This window comes from Talpa europaea, assembly GCF_964194135.1.
Source record: "Talpa europaea genome assembly, chromosome: 14".
Classification (NCBI taxonomy): domain Eukaryota; kingdom Metazoa; phylum Chordata; class Mammalia; order Eulipotyphla; family Talpidae; genus Talpa; species Talpa europaea.
The window spans coordinates 3,741,160-3,767,903 of record NC_140082.1 but is presented as its reverse complement, the minus strand read 5'-3'; the positions used below and the strand labels follow the sequence as shown (position 1 = coordinate 3,767,903).

The 26,744-nt window shown below is 44.2% G+C and overlaps 1 protein-coding gene across 5 annotated transcripts; it reads right to left on the bottom strand.

Moving 5' to 3' along the window:
• Positions 1-1,891: 1,891 nt before the first annotated feature.
• ZCCHC8 (zinc finger CCHC-type containing 8) lies at positions 1,892-26,744 on the bottom strand (the record flags this gene model as incomplete). Of its 5 annotated transcripts, none has more annotated exons than XM_084253673.1 (14): positions 26,328-26,744; positions 25,139-25,175; positions 21,560-21,634; positions 18,895-19,000; positions 17,174-17,251; positions 13,703-13,806; positions 13,520-13,585; positions 12,881-12,941; positions 12,290-12,432; positions 11,325-11,467; positions 10,251-10,372; positions 8,333-8,419; positions 7,978-8,098; positions 1,892-2,655 (listed from the first exon to the last, which is right to left on the bottom strand). In XM_084253673.1, exons 1-14 carry the CDS (start codon positions 26,536-26,538, stop codon positions 1,892-1,894), a joined length of 2,118 nt encoding a protein of 705 aa, XP_084109799.1. In that variant the 5' UTR covers positions 26,539-26,744. The 5 variants fall into 5 exon arrangements, with proteins under 5 accessions (XP_084109799.1, XP_084109797.1, XP_084109798.1 ...); XM_084253671.1 differs by having other exon boundaries at positions 13,514-13,585; positions 25,139-25,181; positions 26,334-26,744; XM_084253672.1 differs by having other exon boundaries at positions 25,139-25,181; positions 26,334-26,744.

The following is a 26,744-nucleotide window of genomic DNA, read 5'->3' as shown; positions in this document are numbered from 1 at the left end:
GGGGTTAAGTCTTAGCACTATCAAGCTAGCACCAGCCACTGTGGCATGAGTTTGATCCCCGGCCAGCCAGGGAGCAACCCACATGGCGCAGCAGACCTCTCCTGTCTCGCCCGCTGCTCCCCTCAGCAGTGGATTTCAGTAGATCTGCCTGTTCTCCCCACTTTGTCTCTGGTGAAGCCTCTCAACCTCCGCACCTCTGGCCCACACCCCAGTTCTATACATAAATAAATCTTAAAAAAAAAAAAGGCTGTGGAGGTCAGGGTCACTAGACTGCTTGCCTGCTGTGTGCCCTCAGCGTTTCCCTCTAAAAGTATCTAACATGGTGATTGTGAAAATAGGGGAATACACAGATACCTAAGCATGAGATCTGTGACATATACTAGAGAGGTAACTTTAAGGTGTCTGGGGTTGACTAGACTCTGTATGAACAACCCCTAGAGGGCACCCAAATAACTTCCATGACTTGGGGACAAGCAGGTCTTTAGCTCGATACTGGCCACTGGAACCACCTCCTAAATGTTGGCAGGTCCCTTTAACCTCTCTATACCACTGAAGTTTCCTTATATTAGCGACATAAAGTGGCGATAACCTATCAGACAGTAAAACGGAGTAAGATAATGTATGTAAAATAACTATGTAAACTAGTGTAAAGAATTACTTTTATTATGTAAACTCAGAAGTGGAAAGTATTTAACATTTATTAGCAGGTTCTGTGTGTGCCTTGAAAATAAATTTCCTCCTTTCATATGATTTTTTTTCTCTTTATTAATAGAATAGTAAATTTGGTTACTCAAGTTCTCAAAATGAAAGCCAAATTGGGCGGTTGCAACTGGCGCCCTCTGCTGGCCTGAGCAGGACAGCACTTCCTGAGTCAGAATTTAAGATCATCGGAATGTTTATTTTCGTGACCTTGACTACAGAGATGTAATGACATTCTACAGAAGACAGACAGAAAGCACAGACTCACCTCTATCTTGTGTAGTGGACAATTAAAATCAATTTGTTTTTGTCTGCTTTTTATTTTCAACTATTAATTACCTTAGGGGTCCAACTCTGAAAAAGTTTTTTGTACAAAGGTTAGCAGCACTCCATCTTTCCCCAAATAATTACTCTAATAAAGACACTTCTGCTTCTGTATTTAAGGCTGGAATCCACTGAAAACACCCAAACTTGCAATTTCTTCTATTACTTTTGCTACCACTAAATTTTGCAGCCACATGATTTACTTCCAACTTACAAGGTTCGTATACACTGTCAATCACTTTTTGTATTCAAAGTCTTAGATTACGTATATGAAAACTCATTTATTAAACCTTTGTACACAAAGATGAACATACCTGTATAGCAAGCTCATATGAAGAATGAAGTTACAAAAAAGTAAAAGTGTTATTAAAACTGATGCATGTAAATCACTTACAAAAATACCCCGAATGGGGCAAAGCGGCTCATCCCTGATTTTCGTTTGGTTACCAGAGTTGAAATATGAATTTAAAATGGTTAGAATTCTTTTCTTTTAAAAAGTGATATATTAAACTTATGTACAGGATAATTAGCAAAACGTAGAAAGGGAAAACAATGTACAAAAGACAGATAAAAACCATCATTCCTGACAGACACTCACACTCCAAAAATAGTATAAACCTCAAGAAACGATCTTGAAACCAGCTCGTACTTAACCACCCCCCCAAGTTTTTATCAGTGACAATAAAACACAGTAAGCCAGCAAGCCCAGTTATTCCGTTTCTTCAAAATAGGCCCGACTTCAGTTCACAATGAGGCCTTGGAAGGATTGTTAAACATGGGAGGGCCAGTGAGAAGACAAGTCTGTCTGTCCACTAGTTAACAGAACGCGAAGTCACACTTAGATAACCCTTGGTGCCAGGTCAAGCAGTTATTCAGAAGCTTTTTTGTTTTTTTGCTGGTTTCGGGGAGAGTTCTTCAACAAGTTTCTTATTCTCAGGTACATTCCAGTAGATTCTGCCATATTCTCAAATTCAAATGGTGTTATTCCGGTTGCAAACTTGCTCATGTCAGGTACAGGACTATGAATTTTAGTGGCTGTTGAGGGGCTGGTGTCCACAAGAAGGGCTTTCTGGCTGCCTCCGTTCTGCACATCACAGTTCAGCACGACGCTGCCGTTACCGAGACACACATCCTTAGCGCCCACTTGAGCAGACGCCGCCTCTTCCTTCTCGCAAGGCACGGCAGCCTCAGGATCCGGACTCGAGGACAGTTCAACTTCTGGTTTCTCTGCACAAGTGTCCATTAACTCAGGCTCGTCTGGCATCTGCTTTTCACATGCTTTTCCCTCCGGGACAGGGACAGGGAGCTCTAGCTCGTTTGGACAAGGGGAAGAGGCGACCGAATTCCCAGTCAGGGGCGTGTCCACAGGAATGTCGGAATCGCTGTTCCCGCTCTCCGCCTGCTCCAGGGCCGCCCATATTCGCCGCTGCTGCTCTTCCAGTTCCTCCAGAGTCAGCGCGTCTTCGTCCATGGCTGCAGATGCCGTTCTGGTCTGGGGTGAGTCACTGGGAGTCAGTGGCGGGGTGCCCTTGGGGAGCGGAGGATTGAAGATGGGTGGCGGAGTGCCCCGGGGCAGTGGGGGCTGAAACTGAAAAGCCTCCCCAGTCAGCGACGCCTGCGGGCGCTCCACATCTGCAACGAGAAGGTTGAGATACTTTAAGTTGTCGGGCATTTGGTGTCACGCCACACATGTGAACTCGGGTGAATTCAAGGCCCAAACTAACTGGCTTGAGAGGGGAAAATGCCATGGCGCCCCGGTTATCAAGGCCACCACCCAGGCCCTCACTCCACCTGAAGAGACTGTCAGGGGAGCTGGCAGGACAAAACCTCTCGGGAAACCAGCGTCTGTGCAGTGTGGATCATTCTAGAGAGAACGAGGGCATGGAGGTCTACAGTCACTTCTAGGTGGCACAGGTTGGGTTCCTGGAAGGACACAGTAGGAAACCAGGCCGGAAATGCAGGCGGCTACATCACTGAGGCGGGGAAGGCCGGGGATGGAGCCAAGGACACAGACAGGGCACAGCGGTCTCCTTCCTGGGTCTGTCCCTTCGTCTAGGCTACTCGCCAGGACCCGCATGTCCTACGGACACAACAGACCTGATGTGCCCAAAACGAAGGATCTTCCCCTAAAACCCGGACTTCTCTCCAACTCACTGTTCTCACGAATACAGTGGAATTTGGTCAAAGTCTTCAAAACTGAAACTCTAGTTTTCCCTTCCCTACTGCCACACCCCAGGCCCCTGGGTCTCTGGGCCCCAGCCTCTCCTGTAGACACTCACAACTGTCAGGTTATTTTCAGGCCTATCCCGCTGGCAAAGGGTACTGCAGCCATCCCTGCCTCTCACTACTCATCTTTCTAAAACACAAATCTGGTCCTGCTCACCCTCCCACCTCATTAGAAACCTTTAGTGCCTCCCCGTCAGCGACAGGATACAGCCCTGTAGGCCTTATAAGGTTCTCTATGACCAGGCCTTGGCTGATTTCCCCAAGTCGCTCCTTACTGCATGGTTTACAAGCCACCGTCACTCTGTGGCCAGCCCAGCACTGCTGCTTCCTGCTTCGGCACCCGCATTTCCCACCGCTGCTCATCTCCCTAGAAAGCCCCATCAGAGCGGCGCAGAGTCCTCGATAAGGGCTACCATGTCATCCAACACAGGGGCTCAGTTTTTCCTTTATGCCACCGTTAGACTGTAATAAGCTCAGTGGCAGCAAAACATGACGCCACCACTCTGCGTGTGTCCCAGTCGGCCACCACCTTTATAGGAAAGAGGCAGTTACAATGTGCAGTCCCCCGGCGGCAAAGCGAGGCAACGGAAGGCAGCAACTGTCTTATTAATCTTCTGTCCCTCAGGGTCTAGTGTAGAGGGGTCTGAAACACAGTGTTTGTTTTAAAAACTTGGAAAATTCAACAGAACAACATGGACTCTTGTAGGTTAGGAAAACCATTATTGTCCTGGCAGTAAGAAGAGAGTGATATACTGGTCACTTAGGTTTTAGGAAGTTAACTCCTAAGAAAAAAGAATGGATAAAGAAGTGAAAGGCTGGAAAAAAAAAAATCAGTTGTAAGGGTACCAAGAATGATGGTAAAGAGAGAAAAGTCTAACTGAGGCGCAATTACAGAGATGCTGTCAGGATTCTGGTGGCTGGTTAGAAAGGGGGGCCAGGAGAAGGGTGGGTGGTGCTGACGGTGAACAAGACCTCTCAGCCTTGGTAATGACAAGGACACGGTTGGTACTAACTTCAGAAAGGAGCACGTAAGAGGAGGAAGAGGGAAAAAAAAAAAGAGGAGGAAGAGGAGCAGGTGGCAGGGGAAGAGAACACAGCATAACAATTACTTTTTTTGGTAATATATGTTACGCTTTTAAGAATAAACTATAACCAAAGCATTTAAATATCAAAATAAATACTATTAACATACAAATGTCAAAACAAAACAGGAAAAGTTGGGCCTCCCAGGTGGCACAAGGGGTTCAGTCTCAGCACTGAGAAGCTATCGGCAGCCACTGCAGCATGAGTTCGATGCCCGGCCAGGGAGCAACCCACAGGGCGCAGCAGACCTCTCCTGTCTCCCCACTGCTCCCCTCAGCAGTGTATTTCAGTAGATCCACCTGTTCTGCTCCCCACTCTCTCTGGTGAATCCTGTCACCATATCCTACCCACCGCCCCATATCTCTGAGTTCTTGGATGCATAAATATTTTTTAAAAAAAAATAGGAAAAGACATTCAGGTAGTTATATTTCACAATTGCAGTGATTTGCCCATGTCCCCACAGGCTTGTGAGATGGGCCCACTTCACTCATAACACATTTATTATTAGCTACTAATAACATTTTCCACAGGAAAAATGACAAGGAGACCCACTCACTGTTTCTCTTCCTGGGAACAATCTGCCCACAGAAGGCCCCTGCACTGCTACTCCTGACAGAGCTCTGCCCTGCAGGAAAAAAGCTGGTGGGGGGTCATGGTGGCACTGGGGAGGGAAGGATATTTACCTGAGTGTGAATAAGCCAGCCTAGTTCAACCAGCAGGCCCTTTTGGCGCTTTGGCTAAGCAGTCCTAAAACTTGTACCTGGCTTTGATAATTTGATTGTTGATGATCATTCAAGAACTCAGGTAGGGAAGAGGGTGGCTATTAACACCCCCAGAAACCTGATGCCTAGATATGGACAGGGAACACTGAGGAGTAACAGCAACAGGATGGAGTGACTGGGGGTCGGGAGACACAGGAAGGCCTCGCGCTTTACAGCACCTGGCCTTTGTAGAGGCTCCTGCAGGTCCATCTCTAAAGTGTGCAGCTGGGACAAGAGCTCTTGTCACGTGTTTGCCAGCAGCAGGTGGGTGCATCATATTGTGGCTCTGTTTACAGGTGTGGCTTTATCTCAAGAGGCACAAGTTAAGAAGCTCCCTTTGCTTATGGCTGGGACCAGAGGGTGCTTAGTAAGCGGCCTAGGACATTTGAATGCCCTTTGCCTCAGCAAACACCAGCAGAGGATTTGGTAAGCAAGTGTGTCCAATGAAAGGATTCAGTTCCATGCTGCAGGGGGAAGGCAAGCTGGAGGGTTAAAGTGAAGGTTTCAGAGAGCTGCTACCATGGTCTTCTAGCCAGGTACAGTGTCTCCGCAGGAAGAGTGGTTGAGGCAAAAGTTTGAAGGGGTGGGATGCCAATGTGTCATTTCAGGTCTTGTAGGCATGGGGAGTACAGAAAATTTGTTCTACAAGTGCTCTGTCTGCATCCCAGAGACCCAGTGAGGTTCTAAGACAACTATTCACCTAGACTTGTTAGTTAGGCAAGTGCCATCTTTTGCCCCAAATTCCAGTCTGGCTGAGAACCATGGAAGGAATGTGGAGGCACCAAACTTGGATCCTTAGCCTGTGGTCTTGGGGTCAAGTTTCATTTCACCACGAGGGTTCAGGACTGGTAAATTTTATGAGATAAACTTCTCCTGGGAGGCCTGTCTTTTAGGCCTTAGCAATCCTCTAACTTAAAAATAAAAGAAAAAGCCCGCAGCATAGGCCTGAAAATACCTGCACAGCGTGTGTGGACTCAGCGACAGGGGTGCGCCACCGCCAACTCTGACCGCTGAGAGATGGCACCCACGTCTGAAACGGCTCACAGCACTAGCATAAATGGCTTTCCCCATAGGCACCTAAGTGCCTAAGACCAAAATTACTTCTGTCAGGGAGATTTCTTCCAACTAACTTTAAGTATCTGGTAGTGACTTAACATTCTTGAGTGACAGAAACCAAGATTTTTGTCCTCATTAGAAACCTTGGCTATGGCCTTTGATAACATGGATAAGAGAACATGGATAAGAAACCCAATTTTGTCTGGGACAACTGCTTCCTGGGCTTTGGGAATGCTTTTTTGTTTGTTTTTTAAGGATTTTTTTTTTTTTAATTTTTTTTTTTTTTTTGGTGGGACCCTCGCTGGTGGCTGGGGATCGAACTGGTGCTGCAGAGGCTGCGGGCAGCCTCGCAAGCCAGCGCTCAACCGCTGTGCCACCAGGGGGGCCCTATTTTTTATTTATACAATAGCTGGGGTATAGGCCAGAGGCGCAGGAGGTGAGAGGATTCACCACAGACAGAGTGGGGAGCAGAACAGGCAGACAGACCGAAAGCACTGCTGAGGGGAGCAACCGGTGAGACAGGAGAGCTCTGCTGTGCCATGTGGGTTTCTCCCTGGCCGGCCGGGAATCAAACCCATGCTGCAGAGGCTGCGGACAGCTTCACAGCTGGCAGTCAACCTGCTGCGCCACCGGGGAGGCCCGGGGAATTGATTGTTTGCAAAATTTCATAGGTATGTGGCAAAAGTTTGTACTAATTCTATGCTTCCTAATAACTCTCTAGCCTGTCAAAAGTGAGGCTGATACTGACGTAAAACTGTAGGCACCAGAAGCCCAGGCTGTGAACTCTATTCAGGCATCAAGAATGCCCTTGGCTGAGATTAAACAGAGTTAAAAAATTAGGGGGAATGGTTTGGGGACTCTGAGGTCACTCATGTAAAATAATTTAATTTCGGACTTCAATGCCTCTGGACTGTAAGGGGATTTAATCTGTCACCTTTAAATTCTCCCTGGGAATATGAAAATGGAAAGGTGGTTTACATTCAAATTTATTCAATAGAAGTCGAGTACATTCATTTCCATTGTTGGCTCCTTACTATTAGAGTGTCTGTATGCATTTTATCTTAATGTTGCCATTTAACCTCACTTCAGAATACCTGCTGTTTTATAGGATCAAAAAGCTGGATATAATCTGGGATGAAAAATAGAATAAGGAGTGAATTCAGAGGAGCCTTAAGAGTTTAACCAATTAACACAAAGTTCAGATCCATTCCAGTACCTTCTGGGGGCAAAATCTGAGCTACTACTCATCAACTACTAACCCTAACCCCCCAATCCCACGAGAAAACGCAGAGGCGCAGTGGCTGGTGTAGAGGAAGGGAGGCAGGTCTCAAGAAGTGGGAGCAGAACTGTCCTGAGACACTGGAGATCTGCTGAGGACCTCCAGGCCTGAGGGACTGCAGGCCGTGGTCACACCCAGAGTGCTAAGAGAACAAAAGGCAAGCAAGGCCTTCACTCCAGTGGAGATTTCCAGGAGGCCAGGCGCGAGGTACTGAAGTAACAGAGTCGGGAAGAACAGCCGAGAAAGGGAGGCTCAGCTGCTGTGCCTGCTCTTGGGACCAGCTGTCGCCAGACACACGTTCCCCGATCCTCGCAGGGGCAGTGCGGATGCAGGGAGGCTGGGGTGGGTCTGCCGGCCTGTCTGACCCTCACACCCAGATCTGTCTTCCAACTCAGCTTTTATCAGTAGTCGCAGAAATGCTCTGATCACTAAGAATAAAAGATTTACTCTTTTGTTAGTGCTCCTAAAGGTTCCCCCTTCTTTCGGAACTCAGGAATAGACAAGTGCATCCACCTTCTCATGACATTAGAAGCGCAGGCCGCAACCTACCTGAGTCGAGCTCCATGTCCGCAGGTGAGGCTGCCGAGCCGCTGTCCTTCTTCTGCTTCTTGGGACTCCCAGGGCTGGACTGGGACGAAGACCTCTTGCTGCTGCCAGACCTCACGCTCGCCTAATGGAGGGGCCAAACCGAACACAGGTTACGTGGGTGGACTAGAAATCAACAGCGTCCCTTCACTGAAGCTAGGTAACCAGTGTATTTAGCTACTTTCCCCCTTTAGAGTCATCAGAAAACAAAGCGATTTATATGCAAAGCAAGAAAAGGCAATAAAGATGCAAAAGAGTCACTAAATCCACAGATAAATGTAATCAATTTTTTAAAACCACATCCCAACAATCTACTCACAGCTTGGAAGTTAGAGGTCAGGTAGCTGGCAAACACGTCCTTCCGCTGACAGGCCTGCATCGGTATGGAGCCGAACAGCCTCCATTCCTAGTGAGGAAGAGAGAAGGAACAAATAGGCACACATTTGGAAAGTGTCGTACTGTGAGATTTATCTCAAAGGGACAGAGGAAGCCTCAAATTCCATTCCTGCTTTGCATGTGACTTTCCTCTTTGGGAGAATTAATGCAAGTAACGGTGCCCTGTAGGGAAACAAGACAACTGCTGTAGAACGAGCAGCACTGAAGACTGAGAGGCTACTTGACAAAACCATTTTGCCAAAAAAGGTTCTACCTACTACAAGCAGAAGTTACAGCAGAAACAATATGGACCCCCCAGGAGTACATGGCCCAACATCTCCCATCATGCACTGGCACAGCTCACTGCTCACTTCTCCTAATATTTCCTCTTGCTATCTTGGAGTAAGGCTTCTGTCTTCTGTCTGTTCCTTTCCAACCTGATTTCTAATCTCTAAGGCTCAACATCACTTGTTTCTCTCTCATCTGCAACAGTACAGTAAACAGTGGTTCTCACTAAGAATCATTCTGGGCTCTGCAATCTAACACTAGATTGCAGGGTGTGGTGAGTCAAGTGCAAGGTGGGATTTGAGAATGTGTACTTCTGACCAGCACCTGAAGGGGAGTCCAGTGTAGGCTGGGATGTGAACTCACTTCCAGAAGCAATGATAGTTTGTGCCTTGCAATTTAGCCCTTAATTACACTCTTGTCTCTGACCAGTTTACCAGACTCTTTTAAGTTCAGACTTTTGACTTCTTCTCTAATGTCCAGTTCCTAAGAATACCAAAAATGCATTTCTATTTCCATTTTATTTTTTTCAGATTTATTTTTATTTATTTATGCATACAAGGACTGGGGTGCAGGCGGGAGGTGAGGGGAGTGAGAGAATTCACCAGTGATAGAGTGGGGAGCAGAACAGGCGGATCTACTGATATACACTGCTGAGGGGAGCAGTGGGGAGAGAGGAGAGGTCTGCTGCGCCATGTGGGCCAGCACCTTGTTTGGGGATCGAACTCATGCTGCAGTGGCTGGTGAGAGCTTGATAGTGCTGAGATCTTACTCCCTGCACCACCAGGGAGGCCCTAAAATGCATTTTTATTACAAAATCACCACTACCATCACCACCACAACAGCTGAATTGTGAACCAAAAGCTGGATGAGTGAGTGTAGAATACCATTCCCATACAGAATGAAAAATTTTACTTTCAGCAGGGAGTAAGGAAGAAAGAGAGATTTTAAATTTTTACTTCCCAAGTAATTCTGTAAAACTTAAAATACTACCTCAGAACCATTCCATATTTTAAAAATAATCTTAATTTTAGAACAGTTTTAGATTTATAGACTCAAACCATTATATCTTAGCTTTTTTTAAGGCATAAAATCAGAAAAAAGGTTTTGTTTTTTTTTTGATGAATGCAAAGTTTCACTTAAGTTTCTAGAAAACAGGGCCTCCCTGGTAGCACCAAGGGTTGAAGTACAGCACTGTGAAGCTATCCACAGCCTCTGCAGCATGAGTTCGATCCCAGGTTGGCCAGGAAGCAACCCACATGGCTCAGCAGACTGCTCCTGTCTCGCCCACTGCTCCCCTCAGCAGTGTATTTCAGTCAGTCTGCCTGTTCTGTTCCCCACTCTGTCTCTGGTGAATTCTCTCACCATCCACCCCCTGCACCTCTGGCCTGTATCCATTCTTGTATGCATAAATAAATAAATCTTCAAAAAAAAAATTCTAAAAAAACATAAAGGATGCTAAACACATAAGCAACGCAGTTCTTTGTGTAATAGTGCTACATGAGCTAATGTTCGGAAAATATTTAAACATGATAATATCACATCTCAGAACACCACCACCACCACAATATACTTACATCCAGGATTCCCTTGGGAGTAGATATGTTGAAACCCGGATAGTTCACCAGTTTCGAGAGGTCGTAAGTGACACTCTGATGCTGCTGCACCTCCCCCGCTTCTGCTTCCCCATCAGCATCGTCTGTCACAGACCATCAGCAGAGTTAATACGGCAACAGCATTATTCAGAGAATGGCTTTAACTATAATTTGTCAGAATCATTAGATTAGAAATATAAAACAATGCCAACATGGTACTTTGATTAAAAAAATAAGTATTTAAAATCTTGGAAACTGGTTATTCCTTGGGTTGCTTGAAAGTCTGTTTTGTACTGACCTTATGATTTGCTTCATTCTAGACTGTAGTTCCTTTTTAAAAAGATTTGTTTATTTATGCATACAAGAACTGGAGTGTAGGCCAGAGGTATGGGGAGGGGGGCGATGGTGGTGAGAGGATTCACCATGTACAGAGTGGGAAGCAAAACAGATGGATCTACTGAAATACACTACTGAAGGGAGCAGCAGGCAAGACAGGAGAGGTCTGCTACACCATATATGGGTTAGCTCCCTGGCCGGGGATCGAACTCAGGCCTCTGTGGTATTAAGAAATGAGACAACCCATAGGCCACCAGGGAGGTCCTGTTTCTAATTTCTTGATCATATTCAACATTATAAAAACATCATTATATACAAACATTTCCTCATGCATGTGTGAATGCTTTTTAGAGCAGATATCTATAAGAGGAACTCGACACTATAAGAGGGTCTGAGTAGTCTAACTTCTACAGGTCTCTCTCTGGGCATTTATGTATGTATTTCTGTTACCATTACTGAAAAAGGCAAGAGATTATGAGGATTTGTTGGCGAGTTGGTAATTTGCCCTAGGTAGTCAAGCAAGTCCAGATATCCATCTAATAATTTTCAAGGAAGTTTTATTCCTACATTGTAAAACAAAAGAAACATTATCAAACTGTTTTAGTTAACTAAGCACACACTAAACAAGCCAACAATTCCTATCATATTTTGATTCTTCAATGAAAAAAAAGAAAAAAATGACAATACTTAAGCTGACTTATCTAACCTAATATGCTATACCTCTTCCATCATAGAGCGCAAGCCCTGAATTCTCCAACTCTGCCTCTTTGAGCCACCCGGGCGGGTATCCGAGCTGGCGCATTCGATATATAAAAGGTGGAAGACTCTTATCTGTCACCCCCAGAGCATCCTGAAGTTCCTCGCTAAGTAAAATGAGAAGAGGAAGAGAAAAATACTGTTATTTGAATTAAAACACATACTTCTGATTTTTTTTTTAAAGATTTATTTATATAAGAACCGGGGTATAGGCCAGATGTGCAGGAGGGTGAGAGGACCCACCAGAGAGAGTGGGAAACAGAACAGGCAGACAGTTCAAAATACACTGCTGAGGGGAGCAGCGGGGAGACAGGAGAGGTCTGCTGCGCCATGTGGGCTTCTCCCTGGCCGCCGAGATCGAACCGGCGCTGCAGAGGCTGCGGACAGCTTCACAGCGCGGCACTCAACTGCCTGCGCCACCAGGGAGGCCCATACTTCTAATATATTAAAATAATTCTGTCTTATATTACATAGCATGTGGCATGTGCCTAATAGAATTGTTAAGATTTCAATGAAAGTTTCTGAAGGACGGACATTATCCAGTGTCATGCTAGTGTACCCTTAAATATTAATTTTACTCCAGGGACTCCCCTGGTGGCACAGGTAGTTGAGCGCAGTGCTGTGAAGCTGCCCGCAGCCTCTACAGCGCAGGTTTGATTCTGGCGGGCTGGCAAGAAACCCACATGGTGTGGCATATCTCTCCTATCTCGCCTGCTGCTCCCCTCAGCAGTGTATTTCGAACTGTCTGCCTATTCTGTTTCCCACTCTGTCTCTGGTGAATCCTCTCACCCTCCTGCATGTCTGGCCTGTGTCCTGGTTCTTGTATGTGTGAATAAATAAACTTAAAAAAAAAAAATACCCTCAAATACACAAAACATTCTAAATACTGGGGAAATAGAAATGGCACCCTATGGTAAAATAACAGGTACCTAATAACTCCGGGTTTGAATCTTCCAAATCTTTCCTCGACCTCTTCTGCATGGTATCGCTGCTGAAAATTCTGACTGTTCGTCTCACCACAGGCATCCATATACTCTTTCCTTTTTTCACTTATTCGGGCAGCATTACGGGGCTGAATGGTAATGTATTTGGAAAGAATGGTATCAAGCAATTTAGAAATAATCCAGAAATTAAGGAAATATAGGTGTTTTGTTTAAGGTCAAGCAAACAGAGTATCTGTTTTCATGTAAAAGGCACAAGTATAAAAAAGGGCAGATGCTGCAGAAAAACAAGCAAGGAAAAGAAGTTACTTTAACTTATTACCTTGACATTATAACATAAAATCAAGTTTTTACAGTCAACTCTCTAAAAATTAATTATCCTATGTTCCATTCACCTCAAGCACAGACCACTGTAAATTATACTTTTTTAATCGAGCCTCTTAAAGTTAGGTAAGAATTTGGAAAGACTTTACATTCAAGGACTATAGGGAGATTCTTCATATCACACAAGGCCATAAACATGTCACAAACATGAGAAAGCTCTGGTCCAAAGATTTTTTTTATATGAGAAAAATTTACCATTGGGCAGTCTTTCATCTGATGTTCTTCAGAACCACAATTGAAACAGTGAGGCTTTGGCCTATTTGTCAAAAAACAAAGATTTTCACAATGTAATGAAATCGTAAGAACAAATCAGTAAAATTCTTTATGATAGCAAACTGTATTAGAGAGACAAGGAGGCACAGAGACCGCAGATTATTAACATCTGCACAATTAGTACACTTTCACCTGTACTTAGTGACATAAACAAACAGTACTTTTATTGTCTTTTAACCAAGAACCCTTATGTTCCTGACTGATCTGTTACCTCTTGAATTTTGTCAGTGGTTCGAAACAGAAGAATCGAGGCAAACAGATGATTCGATTTCCTTTGGTTAATACGGGAAGGGGCAAATGGTTATAAGACAGCAATCAAATTGCCAGCAACAATGATACCTTTCCACCCACCCAGACACCTTGGGAATGAACCAATGAATTCCCATCAATAGATGACTGACTTGAACATTTAATATATGTCTATACATTGAAATGCCAGCTCAAACTGTAATTAACTTTATAGCAACCCAGCAATTAAGACTAATATCTATTGAAGCTAAAGGAGCTTATAATTTTGGTTTTAAATAAAAGAAGAAAACAAAAACAACTGCCCACACAAACCTTTTTGCCTTTACTTGTATTTCTTGCCCTTCTAGAGAAACAATGTGGCTGAAGACTTGCTGGTACCTTTAGTAAATTTTATTAAGGAATAGTTATCATAGTCTGCAAAATTTGGTAAATGTTTTAAAAGGTGAACTTATTGGCAAGATGCATAAAAGATTCTTCATTCACTATGTAGGATACTTGGGTATTTCCCATCCTTCGGTAAGCTGAGGGTTTTCATTTAGTAGCGGTTGCCCCAATTTATCAAGGCAAAAATTAGTAAAATACAGGACACTTCCTACAACCTGCAGAAAACAAGTCAAAAATATTGCTATTTGAAAATGCAGGAAAAAAGACATTAAATAATGTAAGACTAAGATTAATTGTTTTAACAAATTTTTGTTTGGATAAAATCATCAGAAATAATCAACTCCTTAGTGAAAGGAGCCAGATTTTGATGTGCAAATAAAAGCTACGTCTTTAAGCTCCCCGCTGTCTCCGAGCTCACTGACTTTTCTCTCTGGGGCGCCTCACTATCTTCTGCACTCTCTCCAGACTTAAAAAATAAAAAATTTGACTCTCGCATTCCACCCCCACCCCCCGTTCCTCATTTCTCTGCAGCAAGACCCTCCGGGGAGCTATCTGTGTCGCGTCTCCTTTCCTTTCCTCCCCTCTTTGCCCTTCAAACGCTGGAGAAAATTTTATATGATAAAGTTGAAAAACGGCACAAACAAAACCATGTACTCTCTACCTAAACTCACCAATTGTCAACTGACATTTTTGTGCATGTCTCCCCCTGCCCCCTTACCGAGCCACCAGCAGAAAGACATCCCCACTCCTATCACCTTAGTCTAAGTCACCATTTTCCCTTGTCCGAGGTTCCGCCCCCTTACCGAGCCACCAGCAGAAAGACATCCCCACTCCTATCACCTTAGTCTAAGTCACCATTTTCCCTTGTCCGAGGTTAATACAAACGTCCTAACTGGTCTTTAGCTTGTGCATATAACCACACACAGACTATTTTCCTCGGACTTTACCTCTAACATACTTTGAGAAGCCTTTGATGAATAAGAACCTTCTCCTACGAACCATTGCCACACCTAAGAAATAACTCCCTAACATCACCTCTCTCCAATCTATATTCAGCCTTCCCCTAGTGGTCACTTTAAAATGCCTTTCATAGCTTCTTTTAAAAACCCAAGCCAGTATTTGATGAGGATTCTCATGTTGTATCCAGATGTTGTCCTTTTTTGTCTCTTCTAATCTAGAACACCCTCCCCACTTTTTTTAAACGGCATGTGTTCCCCCCAGGACGTCTCCAGGAAGGCTTCTGACAGGGCACTAGTAAGCTCCTGACAGTGGAGCTCTCCGGGGAGCCACACACAGCCAAATTTTCAACCACCGGCTCCCATCTTCATCTTAACCTAGCAGCAATCACTGGTGCTGCGGACTCCTTCCTTCCTTCTAGAAAGCCTTCCCTTGGGTGCCTGGACACCCCACTTTTGTTTTTCTTCCTACCTTGTTGACCAATCCTTCTCAGTCTTCTTTGCTAGATCCCCTTCTCTAAGGCTCACTGCTCAGTCCTCCTCTCTACTCTCACTCCCAGGTGACTCACCCAGAACCAAGGCACGAGCTATAATTTATAAGCTGACAAACCCCAAATGTCCAGTTCTGGTTCCTGAACGCCAATCCTGCATATGTTAAGTACTGCCTTGACAGCTCTCGCCCGACACGTAACAGACATTTCAAACTCACTCATTGAAGACTGCACTGGATTCCTACTCGCTCCTTCCTAAACCTGCTCCTCCATCCAATCTTTCCCATCACAGAAAAGGTAACAAGATTCTTCCAGCTGCTGAAGCACTCTCACCACTCTAGCTTTCATATTCTACATCCAACTAACCAATGTTTGATCAACTCTACTCTCAAAGCACATTCAGGTTCTAACACTTCTCATCACACCACTTTCACTCTCGTCTAAGTTGCCATTTTCTCTCACCTGACATCAATATAGTAATATCCTACTTGGGCTTCGGCTTCCACTTGCAAGCAGCTATAGACTACCTGCCAGTTCTTTTAAGAATTCAAGTCATATCATGCCACATTTCTGCATAAACCTTCCAAGAGCCTCCCATCTCACTCAGAGTAAAATCCAAAGTCCTTATTGTGGCCTATAACACAACATAAAGATTCGGTAACATATACTGGAGACAGGAGACCTAGATTCAAACCTGGTTTTGCCGCTTACTAGCCAAGGGGCGACCAACTCGGCTTCCCATGTCTGCTTCCTCATCTGTGACAAAAGGAACCATAGCACCTTCCCGGGTATATTCATAATGCACTAAGACTGAGGCTGGGGAGATTGTGAGCAATTTGTGCTTGCCTCCACCTCACAGCTTCCCCGCTCTTCCAGCTCAGTGTGAGGCTCAGCCCCGCAGGCTGTTCAGGTCTTGGTTCACTAACCACTCACTACACAAACCAAGGAGCAGCCAGGTACTCTAATTCCCCATCCTGCTTTACTTGTGCACCCCATTAGAATTAACTGACTGAGAGTGGGGACTTTGCCCCTTGTACCACTGCTGTGTTCCTAGATCCCAGAATATTCCCTGGCCCAAGGAGCAATCAGTAAATATTTATTAGTACCTACCCAAGAACAAAATAAATACACAAAATTTCCAGTTTTCAGAAAGATGCTATTCTAAATCCTAGAACTTAGCATTAGAAAGAAAATGAAAAATAATCTGGTTAATTTCAGACATTTTTCTTTCAAGATCCAAGAGAGGATCTTGGTCTTTGACTATTTATAGTTCCATGGAGTTCACATTTTTTAATGAGACATACCATTTCATTTTTCACATCTCTGACAGATTTCTGCTTTCTGAAAGTTGAGTTTGAAATGTGCTTTTCTGTACTTAATTCAATTATGGTTCCTAATTCTTCCACTCGACACTACAGGGTAACTCAAAATGGCGCCGTTTGTAAATAATGCCATAGTCACATTCACAGAGATGTAACATGCTTGTCTTTTCAATAAGGCCTGTGGGCTCGTCATCACTCCAGCACCCCCCTGCCCTCAGAAATTGGACACAACAACCTCATAAACATGAAAACTCATGTTTCTTTAACAGAATTCAGGATTATCTTCCTTTAAAAAAAAAAAATAGGATGTAAAAATCACACCACTTCATTGCATCAAAGCTGCTGAACTGTGATCAGGTACGGAAAGGCCAATGTGGCTCATAGCTGTTGAGTTTCTTCTATTTTCTGCCCACTATTTAAGTCTGTCAGCATATTTAATTTCATATTTGCAATCTGTTATATTAGCTCTTTGTTCCTCTCAGTTTCACCCATCTCCAAGCTCCACAACTACGCTTTCTCTATCTTTGTCTGAATTCTTGAAAAAAAAAAAAAAAAAACACAAAGAGGTTGGTCAGGACAAAAACTAAGTTCCCCAAAGTGGGCCTACTGTGTCTCCAAGTCACAACACAATCGTTATTAAAAAGCAAAATATAATATGTAGAGGCTGAAGTCTACACTATTGCTCATAACAAATTCAGTAACTGTGCAAACACTTGACAACCTGTGACTGTACACTATCATTCCAGCGCCACCCAATTGACATAGGATAGGAAACATAACTGCAGAATTCAGAGCTAATATATGCAAACTTACACTAAAAGCTTCCTTGTTGTTTTTAGAAGCACAGGACTCTTCTACTTTATGATCCTCTTCTAACATAACACTGGAAGGCTAACACAAAGAAAAACACATGTTATGAGGGATAACCAATTATTAGTGACTTTAAATTTCAAGTATTAGGAATATGAATAAACATACTCCTTTATTTTCTAATAGACATTATTAAGGTGTATAAAATTTGAATTCATCACTGTGATGCTAGGATGAGTGTACAAGCTGGGAATGAATGAAATTTCACAAGTAGGAAAACTAAAGAATTACAAAGACAGCATTTTCTGAAGCACTAACATATGCTATGACTTTGAATTAATGAATATTATGGAATGTTCTAGAGAGGCAGACTTTATCTTGAAATTAGATAACAGGAAAGATTAAAAACATAATTTTATATTACTGGCTGATATTGACAATGTAACTCAGCACTCGAGCTACTATAAATTTTTGAAGTTTTTGAAGTGCTCCTTGAATCAAAAATTAAATTATATATATTTTTAAAGATTTATTTATACAAGAACTGGGGTATAGGTCAGAGGCTCGGGAGGGTGAGAGGACTCACCAGAGACAGAGCGGGCAACAGAACAGGCAGACTGACGAAATACACTGCTGAGGGGAGCAGAGGGCGAGTCAGGAGAGGTCTGCTGCGCCGTGTGGGTTTCTCCCTGGCCGGCCAGGAATCAAACCCATGCTGCAGAGGCTGCGGACAGCTTCACAGTAGGCGCTCAACCCGAGGGGCCACAGGGAGGCCCTAAATAATATTGTTTTTACTGCTAAATATATTGTTTCTTAAATACTTAGAAATTGTAGGGGCCTCCTTGATTGCACAAGGGGTTAAGCACAGCACTGAGAAGCTGTTTTTGTAGCCTCTGCAGCATGAGTTCTATCCGGCCGGCCAGGGACCTACCCACATGGCGCAGCAGACCTCTCCTGCCTCGCCTGCTACTCCCTTCAGCAGTGTATTGCAGTCAGTCTGCCTGTTCTGTTCCCTACGCTGTCTCTGGTGAATCCTCTCACCCCCCACATCTCTGGCCTGTACCCCAGTTCTTGTAAGCATAAATAAATAAATCTTTAAAAATTATATTTAGAAATTATATGTGACAGGTAAAAACAAAAAGGGAAACACTAAAATTTTAATTAATCAGAATAGTCTGTTCTCCAATCTCTGAGACACTACCTACCTCAATTTTTAGTTTAGAAAAAGCCCAGAGATCATATTCCTGACCTTTAATATAAATTCACATTCTAATAGTCACACAGTGACATTTCTAGATTTCTTTGGGCTATTTTTTCTTTTTAACCAACAGAGGAAGAAAAAAAAAATGGCACTGGAGCCTGTTTGTTTTAGATACAAAGAATACATCTTTTATAAGTTCTAAAACTATAGACTTGTTTTTTGGCATAAAATTAATTTTCTACTCAAAACCACGCATCTCAGTTAGGGGGTAGGAAAAAAAGTCTTTAATTTCGAGTGTAGCCAAGTCTGAATATGATTCTCCTGAGAAAAGTAGGAGAAAAACACAATTCAAAAAAAAAAACCCATGGCTGCTTTCGTCAGACTACAGAGAAGGAAGCAGTGAAGAATTTGAGGTGAACAGGCAATCTTAACAATCACTGTGATTTGACTCAAGAGTAGCCCCATGACCTAATGATTGGTAGTGAAAAACATGACCTATTAATGTCTTTTAAGTTTGAAATACCTGGGGCAAAAGATTAAAGGAAGTCTTTTCCACATCATTTTTCTGCTGGTCCTCAAATCTTCTGACTAAATTTGACACAAATTCCTCTATTTCTTGATGATATTGCCTGTATAAGAGGATGAAATAGTCAGAATCCAGACAGAGTAAAACATCCACTAGGAAAACTTAAGCATTGCTACAAGTTGTCAGGACATTTTGTTATTTTGTTTGTTAACACCTTCTTTGTAACACTCAACTACTTCTTGGAAAAAAATGCACATTGTTGCCAAGTTAACCAAACCATTATGATAACCTAACACTCCTTGGCCTTATAGCAGCTGGCAAACATTTATGCCAAAAATGTGTGGGTTTTATTTACAAATTTTATGTACTTAATCCTGCTAGGTACATAATATGTGTGTATTTTAAAAAATTCAGTGTAATTCATTTATACAGAGAAATATATCTGGACTGATGTATTTATATCTTCCCCCTACCCCCAATTTTCATTCCCAACGGCCAAAATATATTTCACATAATAGTTGACATTGAGGGCCTCCCCGGTGGTGCAGGGGTTAAACACAGTGCTATCAAGCTACTGCCAGCCACTGCAGGACAAGTTTGATCCCCGGCCATCAAAGGAGCTACTCACAAGTCACAGCAGACCTCTCCTGACTTGCCTGCTGCTCCCCTCAGCAGTGGATTTCAGTCAGTCTGCCTGTTCCACTCCCCAGTCTTTCTGGTGAATCCTCTCACCCCCTGCCCCCGCACCTCTGGCTTGTACCCCAGTTCTTATATGCATAAATAAATAAATTAAAAAAAAAAAAACAGTCAACATTGATTTGACAGAATCATCACTATAAATCTGTTGTGATATAGGGTTTTTTGTTCTCCAACTTAATTTTTTTTTTAAGATTTATTTATTTATTTATACAAGCACTGGGTACAGTCAGAAGCACAGGAGGGTGAGAGAATTCACCAGAGCCAGAGCAGAGAACAGAACAGGCAGACTGACGAAGTACACTGCTGAGGGGAGCAGCGGGCAGCAGGAGAGGTCTGTAGCACCATGTGGGACCCTCGCCAGCGGCCGGGGATCGAACCGGTGCTGCAGAGGCTGCGGGCAGCTTCGTAGCCCAGCTCTCAGCTGCTGCGCCACCAGGGGTGGCCCTCCAACTTAATTTTTGAATACTGTAAGTAGATGGGTCAAAATCCAGAAGAACTAAGATCTACACATTGAAAAGCTTCCTTCCTCCCCTGTCTCCTAGACATGTATTTCTGCAACACAAAGACACCAAAGTGTTCAGCTCCTCCATATCCTCCTCCCAGACCCTACACACACACGAGGAAACACCCATGTTAATATTAAACCAGGGAGGAGAAAAAACCCCAAACACCAAAATGCAACCGAAGAAAAAAAAGCACTGCAGTCTATTTTCTTTAGCTCTCCAGGTCAAGAAACACACTCATCATGTATTCTTTAAAGCCTGAGTCAGGAAGTGCCAAAAGAAGTAAGGTTAGGCTGCAGCTGGACAGCCAACTTCCTCTACACTGATTGTCTTCCAGCTCTCTTTAGCTCTGCCAGTCTAAGATTTCTGCAGGGAGACGCTGGGGAATGCCGCAAAAAAAGAGGCTGTCGTGAGCTAGAGCAGATGCTGGTTCTAATCTACTGTCGGTGACACTGCTAGGGCCATCCCACCCAGTACCTTGCTGCTGCTGCATTCACCACCCAGCTTCTCACCCAGCCCTGGGCTCTGCTGCTACTGAGACAGAGTAGGGGGGCCCCGCCGCACAGCAAGCACCCCGCACAGCTCCCTTTATCTCCTTCTCCTTGGCCAGCACAGAAGATGGCAAACTTCTGGGATGTCTCCGATTATATCATCTGAAGAACAGGGCAAGGCCTCAAACCATTTCAGGACACTCTAGAAAGCACTGCAGGAAAGCCCTAAGCCAACCTGTACCTAAGCTTGCTGGAAGGTTCGCAAAAGTCTAGTTTTAATATTAAAAACAGTACGTGGGTAAGTTTTGAAGAGAGCCAACATGGAAAACTCAGTTACCTGATTTTGGAGGAGAAATCTGTGACATCATTCACTGTGGTTACTTTTAATAGAGGCTATGGACTGGGTCCTTACAGATGCTCATTTTGCTTCCTAAGAGGTGATTACTACCAGTATCCTGTCATCCAGTGAGGAAACTGATAAGCAGAGAGGGGGTCCATAACCTGCCTGGGATCACATGTGTGTGGAGATTAGGAATCTGGGTACAAGTTCAGGTTTATGAGATTCTGATGTCCTTGCTTTTAATCATGATCCCATAATTTTAAGTAAAAAAGTACACATGAAAATCAGGGCCTCCCTGGTGGCCCAAGGGGTTAAGTCTCAGCACTATGAAGCTGTCCGCGGCCACTGCAGGCACGAGTTCAATCCCTGGCCAGGAAGCTGACCCACATGGCGCAGCAGACCTCTCCTGTCTCCCCGCTGCTCCCCTCAGCAGTGTATTTCAGTAGATCTGCCTGTTCTGCTCCCCACTCTGTCTCTGGTGAATCCTCTCACCCCCCACACCTCCGGCCTGTACCCCAGTTCTTGTATGCATAAATAAATAAATTAAAAAAAAAATCCAACAGCATTATTAACAGGAGGCATTGTTTTATAAACATATTAACTCATATTTAGGAAAAGGAATTACTTACTTTGAAATAACATTGTTCATAAAAAGAATCTGCAATAAAGGTCCATCTAACTTAGTATTGTCCACCAATATTCCACTAAAACAGAAGTTAAAACATTCTTAGAAAATATTAAAGTAAAACTGCATATGAAAACATACTTTTGTAATTCTTAAATAGCAAAGACTCTATATTTTAGAAATAAAAGCCGGAGCTATCAAGAACTCTTGTTTTAAGAAAAACCTAAGCTTTCATCAATTTAGCCTACTTGAATGTTTACATATAAATATCCCTTACATTAAATATTTTAAAAAACATTACATGAAGAAATTTAAAACCACTGTTATTCTTTCACAGTTTTCAGCCAGAAAGTTTCCTTATCTAATAGCTAGTTTCTATACAAATTGGGAGGCTGCAGGTTATAAACCTATAAATTAGCAGATTATAGGAATATATTCCTAAGACAATCATAGTGAATTTGACTTGGAAATATATGGGGAAATTAACACTTTATAAATAAATGGATAAGACTCTTGGCGGGTAGAGCACATTTCACTATCTCAATTCAAGACTCTGAAGTAAATAATAAAATGTGTGGTGTTCCTGGATTTGACTTCCAAATACTGCAAAAAATAGAACTGAATTGCAGCCTGGAAACCTGCAATGCCTCTCTGCCATAAACTGGGGCCAGCTACAGCTGATTTCTCTTCTCACCTGCCTCATATTGCTCTACCTGTATGGCATGTGAAATCAATCAGTCTGTATTCAGAATTATTGGCATCAAGAAATAAAACATGAAAAGGTTCAGGATGTTTCAATTTGTATAAATCTCGGTTTTTAAAAACACACAATGTTTTTTTTTAAAAACCACATTCAGGGCCTTCCTGGTGGCGTAGAGCTTAAGTCTCAGCACTGTCGCTGCAATGGCCTAAGCTCAATGCACAGCCAGGGAGCTGACCCACTAGGAGCAGCAGACCTCTCCTGTCTTGCCCTGTTGCTCGCCTTAGCAGCGTATTTCAGTAGATCCTCTTATTCTGCTCCCCACTCTGTCTCTGGTAAATCCTCTCAGGCCCCCACCTCTGGCCTATACCTCAGTTCTACAAAAAAAAAATCTTTTAAAAAATGAAAACCAATGATTTTTTTTTAAAAAGATTTATTTATTCACCAGAGATAGAGTGGGGAACAGAGCAGGCAGGCTGACTGAGGTCCACCGCTGGGGGGAGCAGCAGGCAGGACAGAAGAGGCCTGCTGTGCCATGTGGGATTCTCACCCTCCAGCTGGGATTGAACCTGCGCTGCAGAGGCTGCAGACAGCTTCACAGCGCTGAGCTCAACTGCCTGCGCCACCAGGGGAGGCCCCAATTGTATGATTTTTTTACTGGAATCTAGTTTGAACAATCAGCTCTAACAACATCCAGTTGGGGAAAACTTCAGATAGACTACTGGATAGGGAATGTTATCAAGGAAATCATGCCAGTTATTTGTTGTGATAATGGGTATTGTGGTTGTGCAAGAAAAGTCTTTTTAAAAAAGGCAGGCTGATGGGGACTGTGATGATGGTGTATAGATGCACTGGTGAAGGAAATTCTATGGGGACTACACCTGAGGCAGGGCGGGGAGCGGGCAGCAAACATTGTTTAAAAATGAAGTGATGTAAAACATTTAAAAATTAAAAAAAAATGCAAGCTGAAATATTTGGGATAAAATGTGTGTAAGAGATTAGGAGGGCCTCCCCACAGGCGCAGCAGGTTGAGCACCGCAATGTGAAACTGTCCGCAGCCTCTGCAGCGCGGGTTTGATTCCCAGCCTGCCAGGGAGAAACCCACATGGTGCAGCAGACCTCTCCTGCCTTGCCCGCTGCTACCCTCAGCAGTGTCTGGTGTCTGCCTGTTCTGCTCCCTGCTCTGTCTCTGGTGAATTCTCTCACCCTCCTGCGCCTCTGACCTGTACCCCAGTTCTTGTATAAATAAATATCTTTTTGAAAAAGAGATTAGAAGGAAATATGGCAAAATATTATTTTACATGTAAGCGATGAAAATATGAGCTTTAATTACAGTGTTCTTTCTAATTTCTGTATGTTTGCGATTTCATAATATAAAGTTTTAAAAAGTACATGATATTCATTGGATAAAAGAGAAACTTCTGATCACAAAAGTTCCAAGAGTAAGGATTAAATCAAGAGACTTGAGGTACAAATTTTATCTAATGATTTTATTTCTCTTTTTCCATTGGTTGTTTTGTAGAACACTTCTTTAGCAGTCTGACAATACATGGGACACTAATAAAAAAACTAATAATTTATTTTTCATGACACCAACACTAGTTTCTTATAAACTGGCAAAACATACAATATTCTAACCTTTTGAACTCAGTTGATTATAACCCTTTTTCAAGTAAATATTTAATAGTTAAATTATCAACTCTATTAGGAATTAAATACCTTTAAATACATAAAAATTATAATTTTTGAAGAATCTTAGCTAGATTCAATACTCATAACTAACCAAAAATAAGTTCAGAGTCACAAAGTATGCTCATATAGTGGAAGGAAGACAGGGCATGGAAAGGCTATTTAAAATATATCGAAATTCTAAAATTTTAAACTTTTGGTCACGAATGTGATCAGCTGGTAACTCCAGCTGGTACCAGAGACAAAAAAGTGCATGTGAAATGCCACCATGGCACCCCAAATTCTGGAAGCTTGAAAATATCATTCCACATAATAAATTTGTACTTTGACAAATATTTTAGATTTAGTGACCCGTTAAATACATTTACACTGACTTGCGACATTCAATTGCCTGTTAAAATCAGATGCCTGGCTGCGAATCTATGTTTTCAAAAGCACACCGCTTTCTCTTCTAAAATGCCTTATCTTACATATTTCTACTTCTGAACACATCTTAACTGTAAATAAATCTTCCATTAGAATACTATGATTTTAGGGCCTCCCCGGTGGCGCAGCGGTTGAGCGCTGGGTTGCGAAACTGCGCACGGCCTCTGCGGCGCCGGTTCGATCCCCGGCTGCTCCCCGGCCACCGGAGGAGGGTCCCACATGGCGCGCAGACCTCTCCTGCAGCCCGCTGCTCCCCTCAGCAGTGTACTTCGGTCCTTCTGCCTGCTCTGCTCCCCGCTCTGGCTCTGGTGAATTCTCTCACCCTCCCGCGCTTCTGACTGTACCCAGTGCATGTATAAACAAAACAAACAAACCAGCAAACAAATAAATAAAGCATGCCTCTATTAAAAAAAAAAATAATAAAGTTAAAAAAAAAAAAAAAAAAAAAAAAGAATACTATGATTTTAATTCTCACATCCCATAAATGTTTACTGAATAGGAACAGCTGCTTGACAATTTGCATGTTCCAAACATTAAGTCAGAATTTTCTATATCGTGTCTCACAAATATTCCCACCTAATGACTCAGGTTTGAAAGGTTAATGTAGTTATGAGAATTCAAATTTCACCTTCACAAATTAAAGGTCATTCATTATTCTGACTCCTTGAGTACACTGAACAAAAACACAAAGATCTTAAACACACTTTTTACCAATAAGTTGTGGTTCTCTATTAAAAAATACAGGACACCGATGGTCCCAGCTCATACCTTGGTCGAGTCAGAATGTTCAATTTTCTTTTAAGTTCTTGATGTTATTACTTGTTAAGGAATGTAAGCTGTCATTAAACAGAATCACAAGGATCATAAAATTCAACTCCTCTCACTTCTGCTGTCAGCACATGGCAAACTTTAACACCAATATTTTGAGGATGACCCCCTGGGCTCCTGTTTTGTTGCTGGGCTAGGCATATTGATGAAAAAAACGTAAGAGTTTTCAGACTTTTAAATTACTTGTGACACAGTCACGTCGTTCCAAAGAGACTAACAGACAACCAAAAAATGTTATTCAAACAACGGTGGCCCATCAAAGTTAAAGAGCCGTTGGCTTAGGAAAAAATTTCCTAGTCAAAAGTATTAAGACTTTCGAACAAGTTCTGCTCCCCACTCTGTCTCTGGTGAATCCTCTCACCCCACCCCACACACACCCCTCTGGCCTCTACCCCTGGTCTTGTACGCATAAACAAATCTTTAAAAAAAAAACTTTTGAACAAGTTAACGCAGTAAAACAAACGAAGACGGAAGAACCTCGGCGAGGAGTTCCGACGCCACCGCACCATCCCGCCAACCTGCCTGTATTTGGAAATTTCTCATAATAAAGCGTCGGGGAAAAGGGCATCACGAAAAAAACAAAAACAGATTTCGAAAACCTTAAATCATTGACCAGCCCTTTTCAGGGATCACGTCTCACGAGGCAAACGCCTGAAGCCAAGGCCCTGTGGGCACGGCCGGAGCAGCCCCGCGGGAAGGCTGCACCCCGCAACTTAGGTCAGGGGGAAACTTTCTGGGCGCGTTTTCCTAAAGCCGGGCGACGCCTCGTCCACCGACGCGCCTTCAGGGAGGAGGGGCTTCCCCAGGACCCCCGACCGCAGGGAGCAGGGGCCCCTCCTCCTCGAGGCCCGGACCCCACCTCCTGGGGCCCGCCAGGGAGCGGATCCGGCGCCCGCGGGCCCGCCGGCGACTGACCCGAGAAGGGCCGGGAAGACCCCGGAAGCCAGCGCGGATCGCGGGGCGCAGAGCCCGGGGTCCCCGGGACTCCGCGGGCCGCCCCGCCACCCCAGCCCCGACTCCCCGGCGGGGCGGGCGGCCGGCCTCGGAACTCGGGCCCCGGCGGAACGTCGGCCCGCGCCTCCCGGGCTCGCAGCGACCCAGGCCCGGCCGCAGGGCCCGGCGGCGGGAAGGATATTTTCCGCGCGGAGCTGCTCGACGGTCTCCTCGCACTGCCGGAGCCGCTCCCGCAGCTCGGCGTCGCCCGCCGCGTCCCCGTCCTCCTCGTCGCCGTCGCCGTCGCCGTCCTTGAAGCGGGTGTGGACGGGCTTCGGCAGCGACTCCTCCGGGGGGTCGAACGCCTCGAACAGCTCTAGGTCGCCAAAATCCACCTCCGCCGCCATTTTGGGCTGTGGGGAGGATTCGGAGAGGCGGAGCCGGGGGCGAAGGTGGGAGGGCGGCGCCGCTCTCCGGGCCCAGGCCGCGCGGAGCCACCCGGTAGGCTTTTCTCCTTCCGCAGGCCCCTGAAGCGGCACAAGGGGCGGACCAGGGCCGGGAACTACAATTCCCAGGGTGCACGGCGCGTCGCCGGCCCTCTCCCGCGGTTCCT